This window comes from Lygodium microphyllum, chromosome 29, assembly GCF_053477565.2.
Source record: "Lygodium microphyllum isolate KBCC chromosome 29, Lygodium_microphyllum_v1.1.10, whole genome shotgun sequence".
Taxonomy (NCBI): domain Eukaryota; kingdom Viridiplantae; phylum Streptophyta; class Polypodiopsida; order Schizaeales; family Lygodiaceae; genus Lygodium; species Lygodium microphyllum.
The window spans coordinates 113580111-113597278 of record NC_141163.1 but is presented as its reverse complement, the minus strand read 5'-3'; the positions used below and the strand labels follow the sequence as shown (position 1 = coordinate 113597278).

At 38.6% G+C, this 17168-nt stretch overlaps 1 protein-coding gene across 9 annotated transcripts in view; it reads right to left on the bottom strand.

Moving 5' to 3' along the window:
* Positions 1-17168, bottom strand: part of LOC148011048 (uncharacterized) — a 25797-nt gene extending 8629 nt beyond the window's left edge. For 5 of the 9 annotated variants that reach the window (XR_015689592.1, XR_015689595.1, XR_015689596.1 and 2 more), the window contains exon 1: positions 16891-17168. Coding sequence is in view for 2 of the 9 variants with exons in the window: in XM_087672197.1 (XP_087528323.1) it covers positions 16891-16934 (44 nt within the window). In the remaining 7 variants the exon portion in view is untranslated. Of the gene's footprint in view, positions 1-9259; positions 9632-14140; positions 14269-14365; positions 14492-16890 lie in introns of those variants that run through there. The other 4 variants (XR_015689593.1, XR_015689598.1, XR_015689597.1 and 1 more) reach the window with 3 other exon arrangements.

Genomic DNA, 17168 nt, shown 5'->3' with positions numbered 1-17168 from the left:
GCCATGTGTAGTTGCATCTTGATCGGCTATACAACTAGAGGACACCTATGAAGAGGGTTTCCTTGGAGGTACACATGTGGATCTTAACAAGTTCGCATCTGTGAGGGGTTACATTAACAAACTCCTTGTAGATGGAGGTTCTAAATGCTAGAAAGTTGATCTCCTTGTAGGACATGGTAGTGACTCTTCTAACACACTTGCCACCACAATATGGCATTTTTACTCTTCTTTGATCACCTCAAGGGGCATCAATAGAGCTCGTTCCCATGGTTTTAGACCAAGAGGATTAATTTAAGGTCCAAAAGCCAAATCTAAGGGTCTTACAAGTCAAAATACAAAAGCCAAAAAGAAGGGTAAGGAGAAGAAGAAGAAGGACGAAAATTCCAAGGAGGAGGACACCACTTGCCATATATGTAGCAAAACTCGACATTTTTACAGTTTGGCAGACTAAAGTGTCCATTTGCATTTTTAACCACTCTATAATTGGTCAAAGGCTACCATTGAAGGTGCTAAGGCCATTGTGTACCTGTGGATCAATTGTGCTATGAGAAATCTTTGAAATACAACCATTTGTAACGAATTTTGAACATATATCAACAATCTAAAGAAATATTGAAAGGAGTGCCAAGTTTTGCGACCAATAAGTGTCAACATGTGTTGAAGGAGCTTTCTAACTCTAGTTGTGCAAAATTTTCATATTGAATTTACTATTAATATGACGTAAGTGTTTGCTAGAATGTGGTTTTCTGTCCTTTGTATCACAGGGACATGATTTTTGATGCTTTGCTTAGTATTTGATTTATTAGTTATTAATCAAATGTTCAAATGTGAGATGTGCATGTGATATGTAACTTAGTTAAGCTATAATTATGGGCCTAGTAGCTAGTTAAGTCACAATCACATGCCCAACACCTCGAGATGTCAATGGATGTCAAAAAGGAAAATTGCAATTAAGTTATATTGGTCAAGTACTAGGTGGTGCCTAGTGTCAATTTTGGCCTAGGCATTACTAAAAACTGGGCATTAATTTATTAATTAATACTTCAAGGATTAAGTAATACATAAGACCACTTGGAAGTCAAAATATCCTAGCCAATTTAATTGTGGATGGGCACTTTAAATTTTCTAGGCAAGGACAAAGGGCTAAATTAATTTTCAAAATTATTAATTCTTAAAACTAATTTAAATAACTGAAACATGCATTTAGACGACTACCAAGTGGTAAAACAAGCTGCCACTTTGCAAAACTTACCCATGCAAGTAAGGAAAAGGCTGTTGGAAGCTGTTAGAGGGTCATTGCTACCATTCGAAACATTGTGGAGGTTGAGAGAGATTGGAGAGAGGCTGTTGACATTAGGCACCAATGGAGAGGAGGCATTTCCAACCACCAAGAGATCCATTAGCAACTAGTAACTACATCAGAAGGCTATCAATATTAGCCGCCTCCTGTTCCAACCTTTGGAGTTGCTACAAAGGTTCCAGGAGGCATCGAGCACTTGACAACATTTTTACTGTTGAAATTCAAGCTACAGTAGATTCTAGTACTTTCATGCAACAGAAAAACATAAATTTCTCTCTCCTCAACTTTCTCTTTACAAAAAAATCCCTCAAGAGATTTTGGCCATTTTCAAGCCCTAGTGAAGAGCAACTATGTTTCTATTGTTGTAAACCCAAATTTACAGTAGAAATTATGTTTTACCAGTCATCTCGAGTATGGTGCCAAGAAATTGAAGGCTCTATACTTAAAATCAACAGCTAGAGTTTGAGGAATTGCCAAAGATTTCAAGAAGCTAGTTCTCTCTCCTCAACTTTCTCTTTACAAAAAAATCCCTCAAGAGATTTTGGCCATTTTCAAGCCCTAGTGAAGAGCAACTATGTTTCTATTGTTGTAAACCCAAATTTGCAGTAGAAATTATGTTTTACCAGTCATCTCGGGTATGGTGCCAAGAAATTGAAGGCTCTATACTTAAAATCAACAGCTAGAGTTTGAGGAATTGCCAAAGATTTCAAGAAGCTAGCCATCCCAATTAAATTTGGGGTTCATTTTGACCAATAAAGGGTCAATGGAAAGCCAATCCCCTATTAGATCAAGGGGCAAATTAGATTGAAGGCTTGCTAGTCACTTTTGATAGCAAGAGGTATTGAAAATTGAAGAATATTGGAGCAAAATATCAATGTAATTTCATCTAATATTGATTGACGCTAAAGAAATAACACAAGGGGCACCAGTTTTGGGACCGATTGAGTATCTATTGTCCAACATTAATCGATAACATTTATATTTTAGTTTATAGGAGTTTTATGCTTGCTGTAATTAGTGCTTAATTAGGTCATTTACCACCCTTTCAAAAAAGGAAGGCTAGTTTCATGATTCAACTGCCAAGATGCCATCAACCCTCTCGAATTGGTGGGTTTATGGCACTTGATTGAAAGTCGGAAGCATTGCTTTCATGTTGAATTTGTAATCAGTTGAGCATTACCGCAAGAATGGGATTAAATAATGATGATGCCTCTCAGTTTGAAAATTCACAAAATGTAGTGGAAAATGCATTGCCTAATCTTGGACAATGGGCATAGGGGAAGCAAGTTGATAATGTTGTCTTAAACCAAAATCCAAGTCCTTTTAGACCCCTTGAAGCTAATGAGCAACAAGAGGAAGAGGAATTTAATGACCAATTTAAGGATCAGTTGAAATGTTTGTGCAATTGGCAAACGATCCTCGGTTTATGCACTTTTTTTGAATTTCCCAAAGGAGAGAAATAAAGCCAAGAAGATAAAATCATCTTCAAGTGCTTTCAGATAGCATGATGTATTGAAGAAAGAGCCGATGCAGCAGCATGATGTTCCACATGTGGATAATGAGCATAAGCAAATAGTGACAATGGAGCAATTGATGCAAAGCATGCATGCCAAATTCCTATGCAGGTCACTCATGGTACTTTGGTGGCAGTTTGGTTTTTCAAGCTATGGTTAGTAATGCTTCAGCCATGGGATGTAGGGACCAAATGTATTTGGTATGCAGCCACCTATGCAAGGTATGCAAGGCCCAATGTATTTGGGTACAACAAGTGGGATACAAAATCCTATCTATAGTAATGTTGACATGATGTATGGAGCACAAGATAGCATGTTTGGCAATGCATATATAGAGTCCACTGTGTTTGGGACTCGTGGTATTAATGTTGGTCGTGCAAATGCTCTATATAGTACTGGTCATGAAGAAAATGCAGCTAGTAATACTTGGAATGTATGGGAAAATGTATTTTGGTTTGGCTGGTAGTATGCAAACTCCCATGCTCAATCACATTGCAATCGTCTAAAGAATGCAAGCAATTGCAATGCACCTAGTGCTCCTAGCATGTTGAGTACACATGAGGGGTAGTCAACTCAATGCAATGTTTCATGATGGTTAAGTTAGAATTGTAGCAATGTGAAAGTATAAAGGATCTCCATGCTCCAAAGGAAAAAAGGTCTAGAACCTAGTGCACATTTTGGGGGATGAAGAGTTAGAGGTAAAGTTTTCATGTGCTTCTTGGTGAAAATTTACAATTGTTTTACCTATGGAAGGATGCAAATGGATGGAGGAGAGTGTCTTGGTAGATCATCCTTAGTATTGCACTTTGCCTTGATGAGTTTCAGTTGGAGTTGACAATGGATCAAGCTCTTTCATGTTCAACAGAGCATAGAAGAGACAAAGTAATGCCTGATGCTCACAGGGGAGATTGCACCTCCACTCCCCTAGTGATGGACAACTTAGTTACATAGTGGATCTCGGATGTACTGAGTTTGCATCTAGAGTCTTGTGTGCCGATACTATTTGAATTGGCCTGCTCCAAATGAAAGAGTCTTGTGTCAAAACTTGGGCTGCTCCAAATGAAAGAGAAGAAGCCCCAAATAGCCAAGATAAGCATTCCAAATGAGTAACCAATTGGTCCTTAATCATATCATGTTTTTATTAAGGGATAATTAATGACTTAGTCATTAGTCATAACTAAGGTGCTCATCGGGAAAAACTTTAGCTCAAGGCCTACTTGATACCTTAAGTGCCCTTGAATGCAAATTAATTCTAAGGTGTAGAATTTCAATTTAATGAGAGTTTCAAGTTGCACCTTGTTTCTTTAGACCTACGCACACTTGCCCACCACATACCCCAGTGTCAAATCCTTCATTGCTGCAAGTGCAATGATCACCATGCGAAATGCTAGGCATACCAAAAAGTTCATTTTAATTAAACATATTCATGAAGTTTAATTAAATCATTGATTTCATTTCTCATTTTGGTGACATATCCCCCTCTTGAAACATTGCAAGCAACCTCGATTGCATACTCTTAAGATCCAACACAGCATAGTAAATTACCAATATATGTTTTCTAACAGCCAAGTATATTGCCATTAGTGCATGTATTGTTAGTGTGTAGTTGTTCATACATGTTTCCAAGTAACCAAGCATGTTGTTGTTACTCCACGTACTACCAATGTACAATTATCCATACATGTTTCAATATAACCATGCATGCTACTATTATACCATGTTCTAACAATGTACATTTTTTTAAAAAAATGATAGTTACTACACTAGTATACAACCAATCACAACTGCACAAATCCATAACTATGAAAATGGTATTCACTGTACTAGTAAATAACCAAACATAACTGTAGAGACACAAGTGTTTAGTAGGTTGATAATAAAAGTACTTGTATGGAATCTGAAAGATCTCCAAACACCCTCTAGATACGTGAACATATCTATACTAAGGAAATAGAAGCTCCACCCCCCTCTTGAGCATCATGCAATGCTCCCGATCTATGCTCTGCTAAGCCTAGATTGAAGTTGGCTCCAATTGAAAAGCATCAAGGTAAAGTTATAACAAATGAGATGATTCTATGAAATCATCCTCCATCCATTTTGCATCAAGAGATACATAGTTCTAAAGCTTCACCAAATAGCGACAGGAGAATTTACCCTTGACCTTGCTTTCCTTATATGACAATATCATGTCAAGAACCAAGATTTCATCAAGTTTCTTAACCTTTGGCTCCATCTCATTGGTGATATCATTAAGCATATCACCATCACATGAAAAGCGTTGTGAATCTTCCAATTATCAAGTAGCTTCAACCTATAAGCCACCTCATTGATCCTTTGTAACACTTGGAAAGGTCCATATTATCTCGTGCTAAGTTTAGGAAAAATACACTTTTTGCTCTTTATTTTCTTTAATCTAGCCTTTTCAAAGCGTAACAAGACCCAATCACCCTTTGAAAATGCCAAAGCTCTACAATGACGATCAACTACTTTCTTTTGTTTCGCTTGAGTCTTTTAGAGAGCTATCTCTACTTTAGCATAAGCTTCATCCAAACTCTCAACATACTTGTCCACCTCAAAGATTTTATATTTTGTATGCAAAATGGATGGGACTTTCTTTTCTCCCTTTCACAACATCAAACAGTGCCTTTCCAGTGGAGCTGTGCATTGAGTTGTTATAAGTATATTCCACAAAAGGCAAAAAATATTTCCATTTTGTTTTATGCTCAAACACATAGCATTTCAAAAGATCTAAAATAGTAGCATTCACTTCTTTAAAGTGCCCACCCGTTTGTGGATGAAAAGAATATGAGAACCTTAGGGTGGTACCCATATTGTCCAAAATGTCTCTCCAAAAGAGACTTGTCATGCAAGGATCCCTATCATTCACAATAGATTATGGCATGCCATGATATTTAAATATGTTTTTCATAAAAAATCTTGCCATGTGATCTGCAATTATCTTTTTCCTCACCGAAATGAAATGAGCCTATTTACTACACTTGCAAATAATGGTCCATATGTGAAGAAAACCACTAAGGTTTACATTAAGGAAACATAGTGTACGACCACGATAGAAACACAAAGCGACAGACATAGAGATAGAAAGTAAATCTCAAACCCTAAATGCAAAACTCAAAACTTAAACATAGATAGAAGAAGGGAAAGAAGAACACAACTTTGAAGTGAATGAATACTGCAAATGAATGTAAGAGTGTACAAATACTCAAGGGTAGAGCAATGTGTCGGAGAGTGATGTCCACTGGAGATGGATCCCAAGTCTGTGACCACTAGTCGGAGTGTGTAGTCTACAAAATGATGATGTCAGAAGGGTCTAGAGCACCATACGCAAGTAAGAGAAGCTGTGGAGATGGAAGGCAGTCCCCAAATGAGTGTAAACACAAATTGTGGATGTTGCTTGGATGAGAAGGAGCACCAACGCCTGTCCCTTGGAGGAAGAGACACCAAACACAAGTAGCTAGAGTTGATGAAGATGATGGCAATGGCTGGAAGATGCCAAACGTAGCCTAAAGGAAGGCGCCAAACAGTGGGCGACAACCTGGAGGAAGGCGCTAGGGCACTGCAAGAAGGGCTAATGGAGAGGTGGCAACAATCTCGAAGGCTGGATAGCCACGTAGAGGTAGATTGATGGTTGGAACAAGGGTGTTAAACCTGCACAGATGAGAGTAAGGCTGAATGGGAACAACCTGTTTATTTATAGATGTTGAAGGGTACCCCAAAGAATTAGGGTTTTTGGGGAACCATTGAAACTCTATCGGTCTGCTCTCCTTTTTAGGGTTTTTTATTATTTAAGTGTGTTTTGGGACTGTTTTAAGAATGCTTATTAGCTGAGAATTGTGTTTTAGCTCAACACCCCTATCATGCCTAAAATAGAGCCAAAAGGTTAGGCCAACCACTTTGATAAGGCATTCTTGGCCGTTCCAACATGAGTGGTAGTGCTCGAAGATGGGTAGTGTGAAAAAGTGTAATAGGGGTAAGATGGGGGAGTGGAGTGCACTTGGGAATGGGCCCCAGAGTGTCCACCAAGCATGCAAGTAATGGGCAAGGTGGATCCATAGGTAGGGATGGGTTGACTAGGCATGGACATGGTAGCCATATGAGTAGCCCGTGGTGGAGGTGGGATGGGAACATGTGGAGCAGAAGATGGAAGTCCCTGCATAGGTGTAACCCATGGTAAGTGGGATGATACACCATAAGTGGGATGACGCACCATAAGGTAAGTGGTCATGTGAGAGGTGAATCTAGGGGTAGTGAGGGGGATGCCCATCACAGTTCTTCTAGGTGCTATGAGTGTGCTCATTTGTGGAAAGGTGAGAGGCACTATATTAAAGGATGGCATTCCCCCTACTGGAGCACCATGGTGCAAAGAGGTAGAGAATGGGATAGAGAAGGAGAAGGTGCTAGGAGTGGAGATGGAAGATCCAACCCCTAGTATGTGTGAAGCGGATGTGGAGTGTAATCTAAGATTTTGGAAGGATGAAGAGAGATGATCAAGGGTGGAGATAGAAGAGGGTGGGATGGGAGGGAAGCGAGAAGTGTGTGTTACATGCTCAAATGAAATAGAAGCTCTAGATGTACCTAAATTTCGTCTACTTCATGAGCCCCCTCTATTGAAGTTCACATATGCAAAGCCATCCGAATCCTGTACCTCAAAAGAAAAAACATGCAAGGGTTTTGATTTATGCAACTCACACACATACACATTCATTGCATTGTCTTTTCAGTTAGATTTTCTCTTTGTTATGTTATGTTTAGAGCATCTCACCATTGACCTCTATGTTTGCAGATTCTCATCTCTTTTGCAAGGTTTTGTTTTTCAGTATAGGGCTAACTTGTAGATTGCTTTGGTCCTACCTGGGCTAGAGACATAGGGCTACGTACTATTCCTTTCATGATTTCATCATCCTAGGAGTGCTTGCTCTTCTTCCAACATAGAGGTTTCCCCTTCCGAGGCGGATCATGTAACATCTCTCTCGATGCTATCATGGCGGTGACTTCTACCTTCCTCTTCTAGTGGGGTGCTTCATCCACTTCATCTTCTTCCCTTCCTTATGGTTCTCGTCACCACACGAAGACTGACATCAAGCTCCTCTTTCTTCTTTGACATCTACATCCAGGTTGAGTGGGGGTTCCTACCCTTCTTGGTATTCTAAAGACTTTAACACTTTGTCTTTGACATCGGCTTCTCCCCTGTTGTACCTTTCCCCTTTGCATTGCATGATTTCATCATTGTTGTACTAGGGCGCTTAAGCAAGTGAACAATTTTCCCACGAGGGACACTATCCAAGTGGCACATGTTGCATGAGCATTCTTTAGCATGTAGTATACTTTGCATCTCATTGTGTAGAGCATCCTTTGAGTGGATCCTATGCTATTTCCACCAGCAATTGTTGTCACCACCCCACCATACTCCATCACATGGATACCTCATCACCTGTTTTTCCTCGTCATCGACACCCTTGAGTGGATGGGTAAGCTTGTACTATTTTGTGATGTGTTGGGTGTACCCTCCCTACTTCCATTTTTTGGGTCACTATTACTCAATCGGTCACATCACATAAAATTTAACTCTCACTTTTAAAAAAAAACAAAAACAAAAAAAAGGTTCAATGTGGTTCCATATGCCTTTATAGGGCTTGGTAGGCCACTGATAGCCAACATGCACCCTTTGTTCAATGCCCTGTCCTCTATGGGATGACTACTTGGACTCCCTTGGTAAGATAACCATCGCATCTGTAGTCTTGGTAGACCATTAGACAACCGACGTATACCCTTTGTCCGATGCCCTAGCTGCTTTGGGGTGGGACGCCTTGGGGTAAGTAAAAATCAAAGTGCATGGCCTAACCTTTCAACTTCGTTTTGGGCCTAAGAGGGGGTGTTGAGTTAAAACGCGCTTTTCAACTCAACATCATATGCCATCATTCCCTGTAGATGTCCTAGGAAGAGCAAATATAAAATCCATGGCTATGTTGTCCCACGGTCTATCAAGAATAGACAAGGGTTGCAACAAATCTGATGCCTTTTGTCGGTCAAACTTGACCTTTTGACATACAATGCATGTGCACACAAAGCTATCTACATCACGTCTCAAAGCAAGACAATTAGAAAAAGTCTCAATTACTTTCACTGTAGCATCAATGCCACGATGCCCTGCATACAAAGGTGCATGAATTTCGACCATAATCTTGGCCTCTAATTGCTTTACAACACATGATTGACCATGCATCATAAGAAAGTCCTCTCTAAGAGTATAATGCTCATGGTGCTAAACATCTAATAATATATCATAGACTCTAGCAAAGTTCTCATCCTTTGGATACTATGTCTTCATCTCATCTAACCATGGTTGACAGGTACAAATAGTACGATACAATACGGTATGATAAAATGTGGTACTAAATGGTACCTTATGATTTTATAAGGTATCATTACTGTCATCATCAAATGATGGCTCCCTAAGCAATGTTTGTGTAACTGTAGGCAAGGGGGAGATATCATCAAGAATGGGATGAGAGCTACTAAAGCATCACCTCACATATGTTTGCAAACCACTCGAACCACCCCTCATGGATCTCGGAGGGTGCCAAATGATCATGCTGCTCCTAGCAATTACTACAACTCGAACTTCTCAAACTGGCCGAACTTCTCACCCATGAGCACACTAACTACAAGTGTCATGAGTGTTTGGCACTGCTGTGGGCTCTCTATAGAGCTCTGCAAAGATTTGCTCCTTCTCATCAACCTCTTGATATACACTCGGAAGAGTGTTGCCCGTCAACTTGAATGTATCAACATTTACCTACACAATGCACGTAAGATTAGAAATACTAAATTGTTAAGAATAAAATTGAAAACAACAAATTTAAACTTGAATTAACCAAAACAATAAGTGCTTATCTACTTTGGACTATCCATGGTCATCATGGCCTTCATCATGTGCAAGTTAGTATGGCAATAGACTAGCCGCTCTAACTATCATGTGCTAAGATGATTGTGAATCTTCATGTGAATAAGAGAATAGACACTCCAATTTCTCACATGCACCCAAAGAGCAATGTTGAGCAAGGATTCTCGTGGCGGCCAAGGGCTAAAGCTATGCATATCCAAAATTCTACCACCAAAAGAGAGGCTTTACAAGTGACTCTCTTCTCCAATAAGTGGGAGAAGCAAAAGCCACATGCCCTCTCTGATCTGTATAGCACCCAAGCTCCTCTAGAACTATGTTGTGGTTATCCACAAGGACCACTTGAGTAAGATATGCAAGTAGGTCAGAACACAACTCTCTATCATCCATGAGTGTTGGAGACTTGTAGACTAGATGTAATAAGGCTACAAATCCATGGATGGGCTTACACATCCATGCCCATATGCCAATGGTGTATGCATGCAGTGACTCTGTGATCATTGTGCAAGCCCGTGCCTCCACCAATGCTACTCTAAAGAAGTGAATGAGAAGGCCCATGGTGAACCCCTTGCAATTACTTCTATATAACACCCTATAAACGGGAGTCATGACAATCACTATCCCACGGACTCTCTGCCACTGGCATAGCATGGACCACACCTCATAAAGGTGCTGCAATAGCAACCACATATATGCAAAGTGAGTTGAAGAAAACTTCTTCTCAACTCAAGTGTGTTATGCTTGTGATACATCACAAGTACCTTCACCTTTACCATGAAGAAGAAGGTGAGAACTGATATAGTCTTATGAACCACCCTCTTCACCCATTTGAGTCTCTCGATATCCTCTATGAGGAAATCCAAACAGTGACTTGCATATGTAGTCTACACTATCGAAGGAAACTCGACCTCGAGCAAATGGCCCATGCACCGACAATTGGATGCATTGTTGGTAACCACATTTGATGGGCCCACCTACAACCACATCATATATGGCACAAATTCAAAATTATGATAAGAAAAGCTTCAAGGAGACATGAATTCAAAATTATAATAATGAAAGCAACGACTTCAAAAAGACAATGTATACCTCAATGATAGCTTGCTGAATGTGGCGGTAGATGAATGTGCTAGTCACTTTGCTTCCCCTTTGTTGTTGGTGTCTACGACCCACAAAAAATATGTGTAGAGTGGACATGAAATGAGTATGATGAAGATGCCTTGTTTCCTATGGTCTTTTCATCCATCGGTGAAAATGAAGCAACCATATTTTGTCCATGTGGCCCAAATAGGATCAAGGGCTCTATTGATCCTCTCCTCTTTATCAATCTTCTTCAATCCTTATGTCATTGTATGTAACACCACTCCATCCTTCACATGGATCCACATTGGTAATGGTTCTCACCATATTTCTCCATTGCTCATGCTTTAGGACATTGAATGCAAGATTGCACTCAATCACTATGTGTGCAATTTCAATGTCCACTTGGCACTGCCATTCTCTAAGAAAGGCACCTCATCCAAGTATATGACAGGGAGATCTTGAGAGAGGATTGCCTCTCTGATGTCGTATGAGCCTCCAACCTTTGCATTTTTCCAGTACTGAAAGAAGTGAATGTGGAGTTAACACCACTAATAGTGAAGGCCTCATCCACATCGATTGAAGATATGCCTACATTTAAGGCTTCCTCACGAGTAAATATAAGTGTAGGTGCCATCACCAATGTGTCACTTTCTCCTCCTCTAGTGAATCCCTCTCTCATCTTAGCGAGAATCTCGTCCGCAATGTGTTGAGAGATCACCTTGCATGTGGCGACTTGCCCCCCCCCCCCCATCTTGAACAGATGTTGAAAAAGTCGGGTCACACCACTTGTGTAGCGCTTCCTATAATACTTACATGTCCATACATTCTCAATTGATAAATAAATATTGTACTTACTTTGAAAATTTAGCGGGTTCGTATTTGTGTCTTTGGAGTTTGTGTCTTGCAATCCAGTGAGGAAATTAATCTATCAAATCTTCACACCTCTCACTCAACAATTCCTTTCACTCTCATTGATACCCTTGAGTCTCACACTCGCTAGAGTACTTTTAACTTTCTCGTGTATAAACTAACTTGAAAGACTTTTTTTTAAATCAAATGTTCTTTTAAGATTTAAAAGAAGATTTTTGTTATCTTCTTGTGATAATCAAATTAAGAGAAAAACCATTAGGATATACCTGCTTATTAACAATTGCTTTATCCCATGAGACCTCAAAAAATCATTGAACTCATTAGAAAAGTATTCTCCCCCTCCATCTGATCTCAAGCACTTAACTTTTAAGCATATTTCTATTTCAATAATAACCTTAAAAGTTTTAAAGTGCTTAAACACTTCACTGTTTTTCTTTATTAAATATACCTAAAGTTTCTTAGAGCAATCATCAATAAAAGTAACAAAATACTTAGTGCTACTAAGGGTTACATTTTGGATAAGCCCTTAAATATCTATATCCACCACATTTAGTATATTCTTACTTATATCTGTGTCATGCAAAAAATGATTATCTTACATGCTTCCTAAATTGACATACTTCATAAACTTTATATAATTAGGCAACTTTTAATGTAGGCAAATCTATAACTAACCCTTTCGATTGTATTAATTTCAGCCTTTGCAAATTTAAATGTCCAATACATGTGTTCAAAATCATGGCATCAATCATAGCTAGCAAAATTCGAACAAAACTAAAGTAAATATGCAATCAACTCTGCTTCCTTTTGCAACCAAGTTGCACTTATTATTAAAGCATTTAACAAAACAATCCTTTGCATTCAATCTAACATGCAACCCTTGCTCTACCATTTTACCAACTGATTCCAAAATTCTTTGTGATGAATGTCACATGTAAAACATCTAACAAATACTTTATCTGACCATCGTATAAGAACAAAGAAACTTCTCCAATATATGAAATCAAATGATATGAATAATCACCTATCTCTACATTGCATCTCTCCAAACCATTCAACATGGTTGGTCATATGATTAGATTCACTAGAATCAACATACTATACATAATCACATGTCCCCTTCCTATAACAACATTCATTGTATGCTACATAATAAACAAACACTTGTTTTTGTCATCATTCTACCTCGAAGACAATTCATAATTTTCTTGCTACAACTTGCCATTGCAAATGACATCCTTCTTATCAAAACAATGGACTAGAATATGACTTGTTCTTTCACAGTAATGACAAATAATACTAAAATTACTAAAACCTTTGTTTTATCATCCACTCCTTTCTCTAAAGCTTTTCATGTCTCTAAAATTATCATAATGTCTCAAAATCTACGTGTCACCAAATTCTTAATTTAATATATTTTGTTAGTTAACCAACACGACCCATACTACAACATCTTGAAGAGGATTTGTCACGTCCTCTTCTTGAATGTAAGTAAAATGCTTGGACTTATTTACCACTTCTTTTAAATGATTCGCCCTACATCAACATCTTCAATGATCATGAGAAAGACTAACTCGTCAAAATCTGAAAATGACTTTCATGCATACATAAAAATAATAAAAGATTTTCAAACCTTCTCATTACAAAGGCCACTCAAAGTAGATAAAACCAAATCATTATTATCATCCATTGCGTCAATAACTACTAAGACATTTGCAATGCTTCTCACCTTCAAAACATACTCATTTACATATTTATTCTCTTTCTTCAAGGTATTTAACTCTTGCTTGAGTTAAATCTTTCGTGCTTTATAAAAACATATTCGTACAAATTATCCAAGTTGCATGTGAATCTTCTACATTTCTTTCGCACTAAAAACATATTCGCACAAATTATCCAAGTTGCATGTGAATCTTCTATATTTCTGATATGCCCTAAAATAGTGTTATTAATGACTGAAGACAACTAATACATTATCCTTTTGTCTTTTGCATTCCATTCTTTTCATGGCTTTAATTCTTCTACAATCATAAGATTACTTAACTCTCATTTTTTTTCTTCACCTAAAACGAACTCGTCTGACATACCCTAGCATAGTATTATCAATGACTGTAGGTAACCAATATGTTATCTTTTTGTCTTTTGCATTCCATTCTTTCCATGGCTTTAATTCTTCTGCAATCATCACATGATTACTTAGCTTTTATTTCTTTTCTTCACTTGAAATGAACTCATAAAGACATTTTCTAATAAGGAAGTTTATTACACGAAACTTCCATGATAGATAATTGTTCTTGTCTAGCTTCTTAATTATAGGATTTTCATTATTCTCAACCATTATGATAAAACTGAGTACTAGACAGCAAGTAAGTCTTTTGCAACCTCTCACAGGATGTGCACAGTAACACACCAAGCAACTTTTTTTAATTGACTACTCAACAATACATATAATATGCAACCTTTTTATATATAAACCTTGTGTTTGTTTCTTGAAAAACACCTAAAATCTTACAAACATGAAATCTGCAATAGGTACACTTGATAACAGCCAATACATCCTGAAAATATTGTCTACAACCCTACAACAACAAAATAGGACATGGAACGATCTCAAATGGCCAAAAACATAGCAAAAAATGACTTATCTACAAAATATACATTATTTTTCTTACACACCAAATTATCGATTGCTTGCTTGTTTAAATTCTTGCTTCTTCTTCACTTCGAACCTTCAAAACCAGTCTCTCTCACCGCTCTAATACCATATCATAAATTGTGTGGTGAGGGGACTTGCTTGAGCCACTGCACCAAACATATATACTACACATAAAAAAAAGCTTACTCAATAACACAAAAAGAGGGATAGAGACCAAAACATTTCCTCACTAGTTTTTTTCCTTCTTCCTTACATAATGTAATGTACACAAAGTATAGATAAGATATAACATAAAGAAAAGTAGCCAACTACTTAAACAATGCATAACTGACTATACTAATAGATTGGTGCTATAACTATGCCAATCGTAGATAGATGTAACCAACCAAATATAATAAGTGATAAGTCAACAGACACATGAGAATCATAATGACCATTGATATGCTAAGTGTAGACGTGCAGACCTATCTAACCAAGCGGTACATCATCAATGTCCGCACATATTGAGTTTTCCATCTCAACAATACCTAGTAGTGCACCTCTGAACAAGCCACCCTATAGAGTGAGAACTACCCAACGATAGAAAATAATAAGTTAGGTCAATGAGTTGTTGGAAAAAGGGTTGCTTCAGTTCAATTTATTAGCCTTTTGCTTGCTTACACTCCTCGTGCAGAAAAAGGATGGTTGATTATGAATGTATATTGATGACTGCGACTTGAATAAGAATACCATTAAAAATAGATTTCCTATATCAGGATTGATGATAGCCTTGATTAGTTAGAGAAAAGTACAATCTTTGGTAATATAGAACTTAAAAGTGGATCATTAGATAAATATAAGGCCAAAAGATGTGCACAAGGCACCTTTTAGGACCACATTTAGATTATATGAGTTCTTGGTCATACCATTTGGGCTTACAAATACACTTGCTATATTAAATTGCATGGTTTATCAAATTTTTTGACCTTATGGGGTCTTTCATGGAATTTGGCACATTCTTAAACGATGTCATAGTCTACTCAAAGAATGAGGTAGAACATCAAATGCAATTGACTACTTTGTTTGGGGAACTCAAACAGCACAAGCTACTTAGTAATGTAAAAAAGAGTGAATTCTTCATGTCAAAAATTCATTTCTTAGTGCATATTGTCTCAAAACATGGTGTTAGAATGGATCTTATAGCATCAAGCATGCATCTTTGAGACAAAAATCCATACAACTACTTTCAATCTTGAACATACCCCTTACTACTTTGTGGCAATGCCTTTGGACTCATCAATGCACGATGACTTTCAAGCAGATGAAGACAATAATATTTCATGACTTTTTTGTCTCTGTCTTCATCTTCTTCACTGACATGGTGCTCTTTTTATTGAATGAGTATAGCATGAGAAGAATGTGCAATCAATCCTCCAAAGTGAAATAGTTTGTGTTGTATAGCCCCTAAATAAGGACAAAAGTAGCTTAATAGCAACAAAGGCAATCATCAAACCAAAAAAGATGACGCCTTACCCATCTAGCAATGCTCCCCAAAAATAAAGCCTTTGATAACAAAGTCAAGAATATGGTATATATTAGGAAATATAAATCATACTCCAAAGATGAACCAACTGTTGAAGACTTGTGGCCAATTTTAAAGGGAAGCAAGCATTGTTCTTCGTAGGCTTTGTGGCCAATGAGAACATCATTCCTTGGCCAATTTAGGGGCTCGGAGTACCTTGGAATTACAAGGTAGTTTTAGCTATGTCCTCTCAAAAAAAAGGTGGATCCCACAGAACAAAGGTAAGAAGTTGTGGAATCCAAGCAAGAGTACCTTTAAGGAATCGTACACATGGTACACCAAATGCAGGTCTCTGTAGCAAGAGACCCTTTAAGGCATCGTACACATGGTACACCAAATGCAGGTCTCTAGAGCAAGTAAAGGCAGTTCAGTGCTTCCGGTTTCAGATAAGTAGCAAGAAGGAGAACATGAATGCCGTGAACCCAGAGCAACTGAAACTCTTGCAAAAAGTGCAAAGATTTTTCTCTAAAAGCTTCCACGCAGAGACCAACAGCCACAGAGATCTGTCCAATCTCAATGTAGTCCCAACAGCCTATGGGTGCTGCACCTGACCAACGTGCAGCCTGCAGGGAAAAAGGCTCGATCCCCGAGGAGAGCTCGGCTTCTAGGTGCGTGCAACCTACTAGCTCGACGTGACACAGGGACGCCATTCGCAAAACAAGACGAAAGTAGGGGCCAATTTGGAATCGGAGACAAGGAAAAAGAAGGAAGGAGGGTTCGCAAAATACACAGGTTCTAAGCACATGCATATCATCATACGCACCAACTCATTGCCCACAAGTCATCCAAGCTCAAACACGAGTACTGTACATCCCTGCAGCACTACGAGAAAAACGGGCAGCAAGAAAACAGCCGCCCTCCCCGTGGCTGTAACGCAAAGGGTGAACCTATTCCAACTAAGCAGCATATGAGTTGTGCAGGAAAAAAGAAAGACAGGAATTAGGAGTAGGACAAACAGCATTCTTGAACAAACAGGAGGAATACCGTTTGACGTGCAGATTCGAGTAGCGCCGTTGCCATGGTCCCATTCTTCCCGACTAGAATGCTGCCCTACCGGCCTTGCCACCACCTTCAGCTGTTGCAACGCGGGTCGGTATTATCCAAAGCTGAACTAGGGGTGGGTTGCGACTCGCGATCCTTCAGCGATCAAGAGCAAAGTCGCCATGTGAAATCAAGCGGAAAATGTCGAAGGGCCAAAACTCTTGACTGGCGGGAGCCTTGAAATTGTAATTGCTGGCGCCAATAATACAACATGTGCCGGT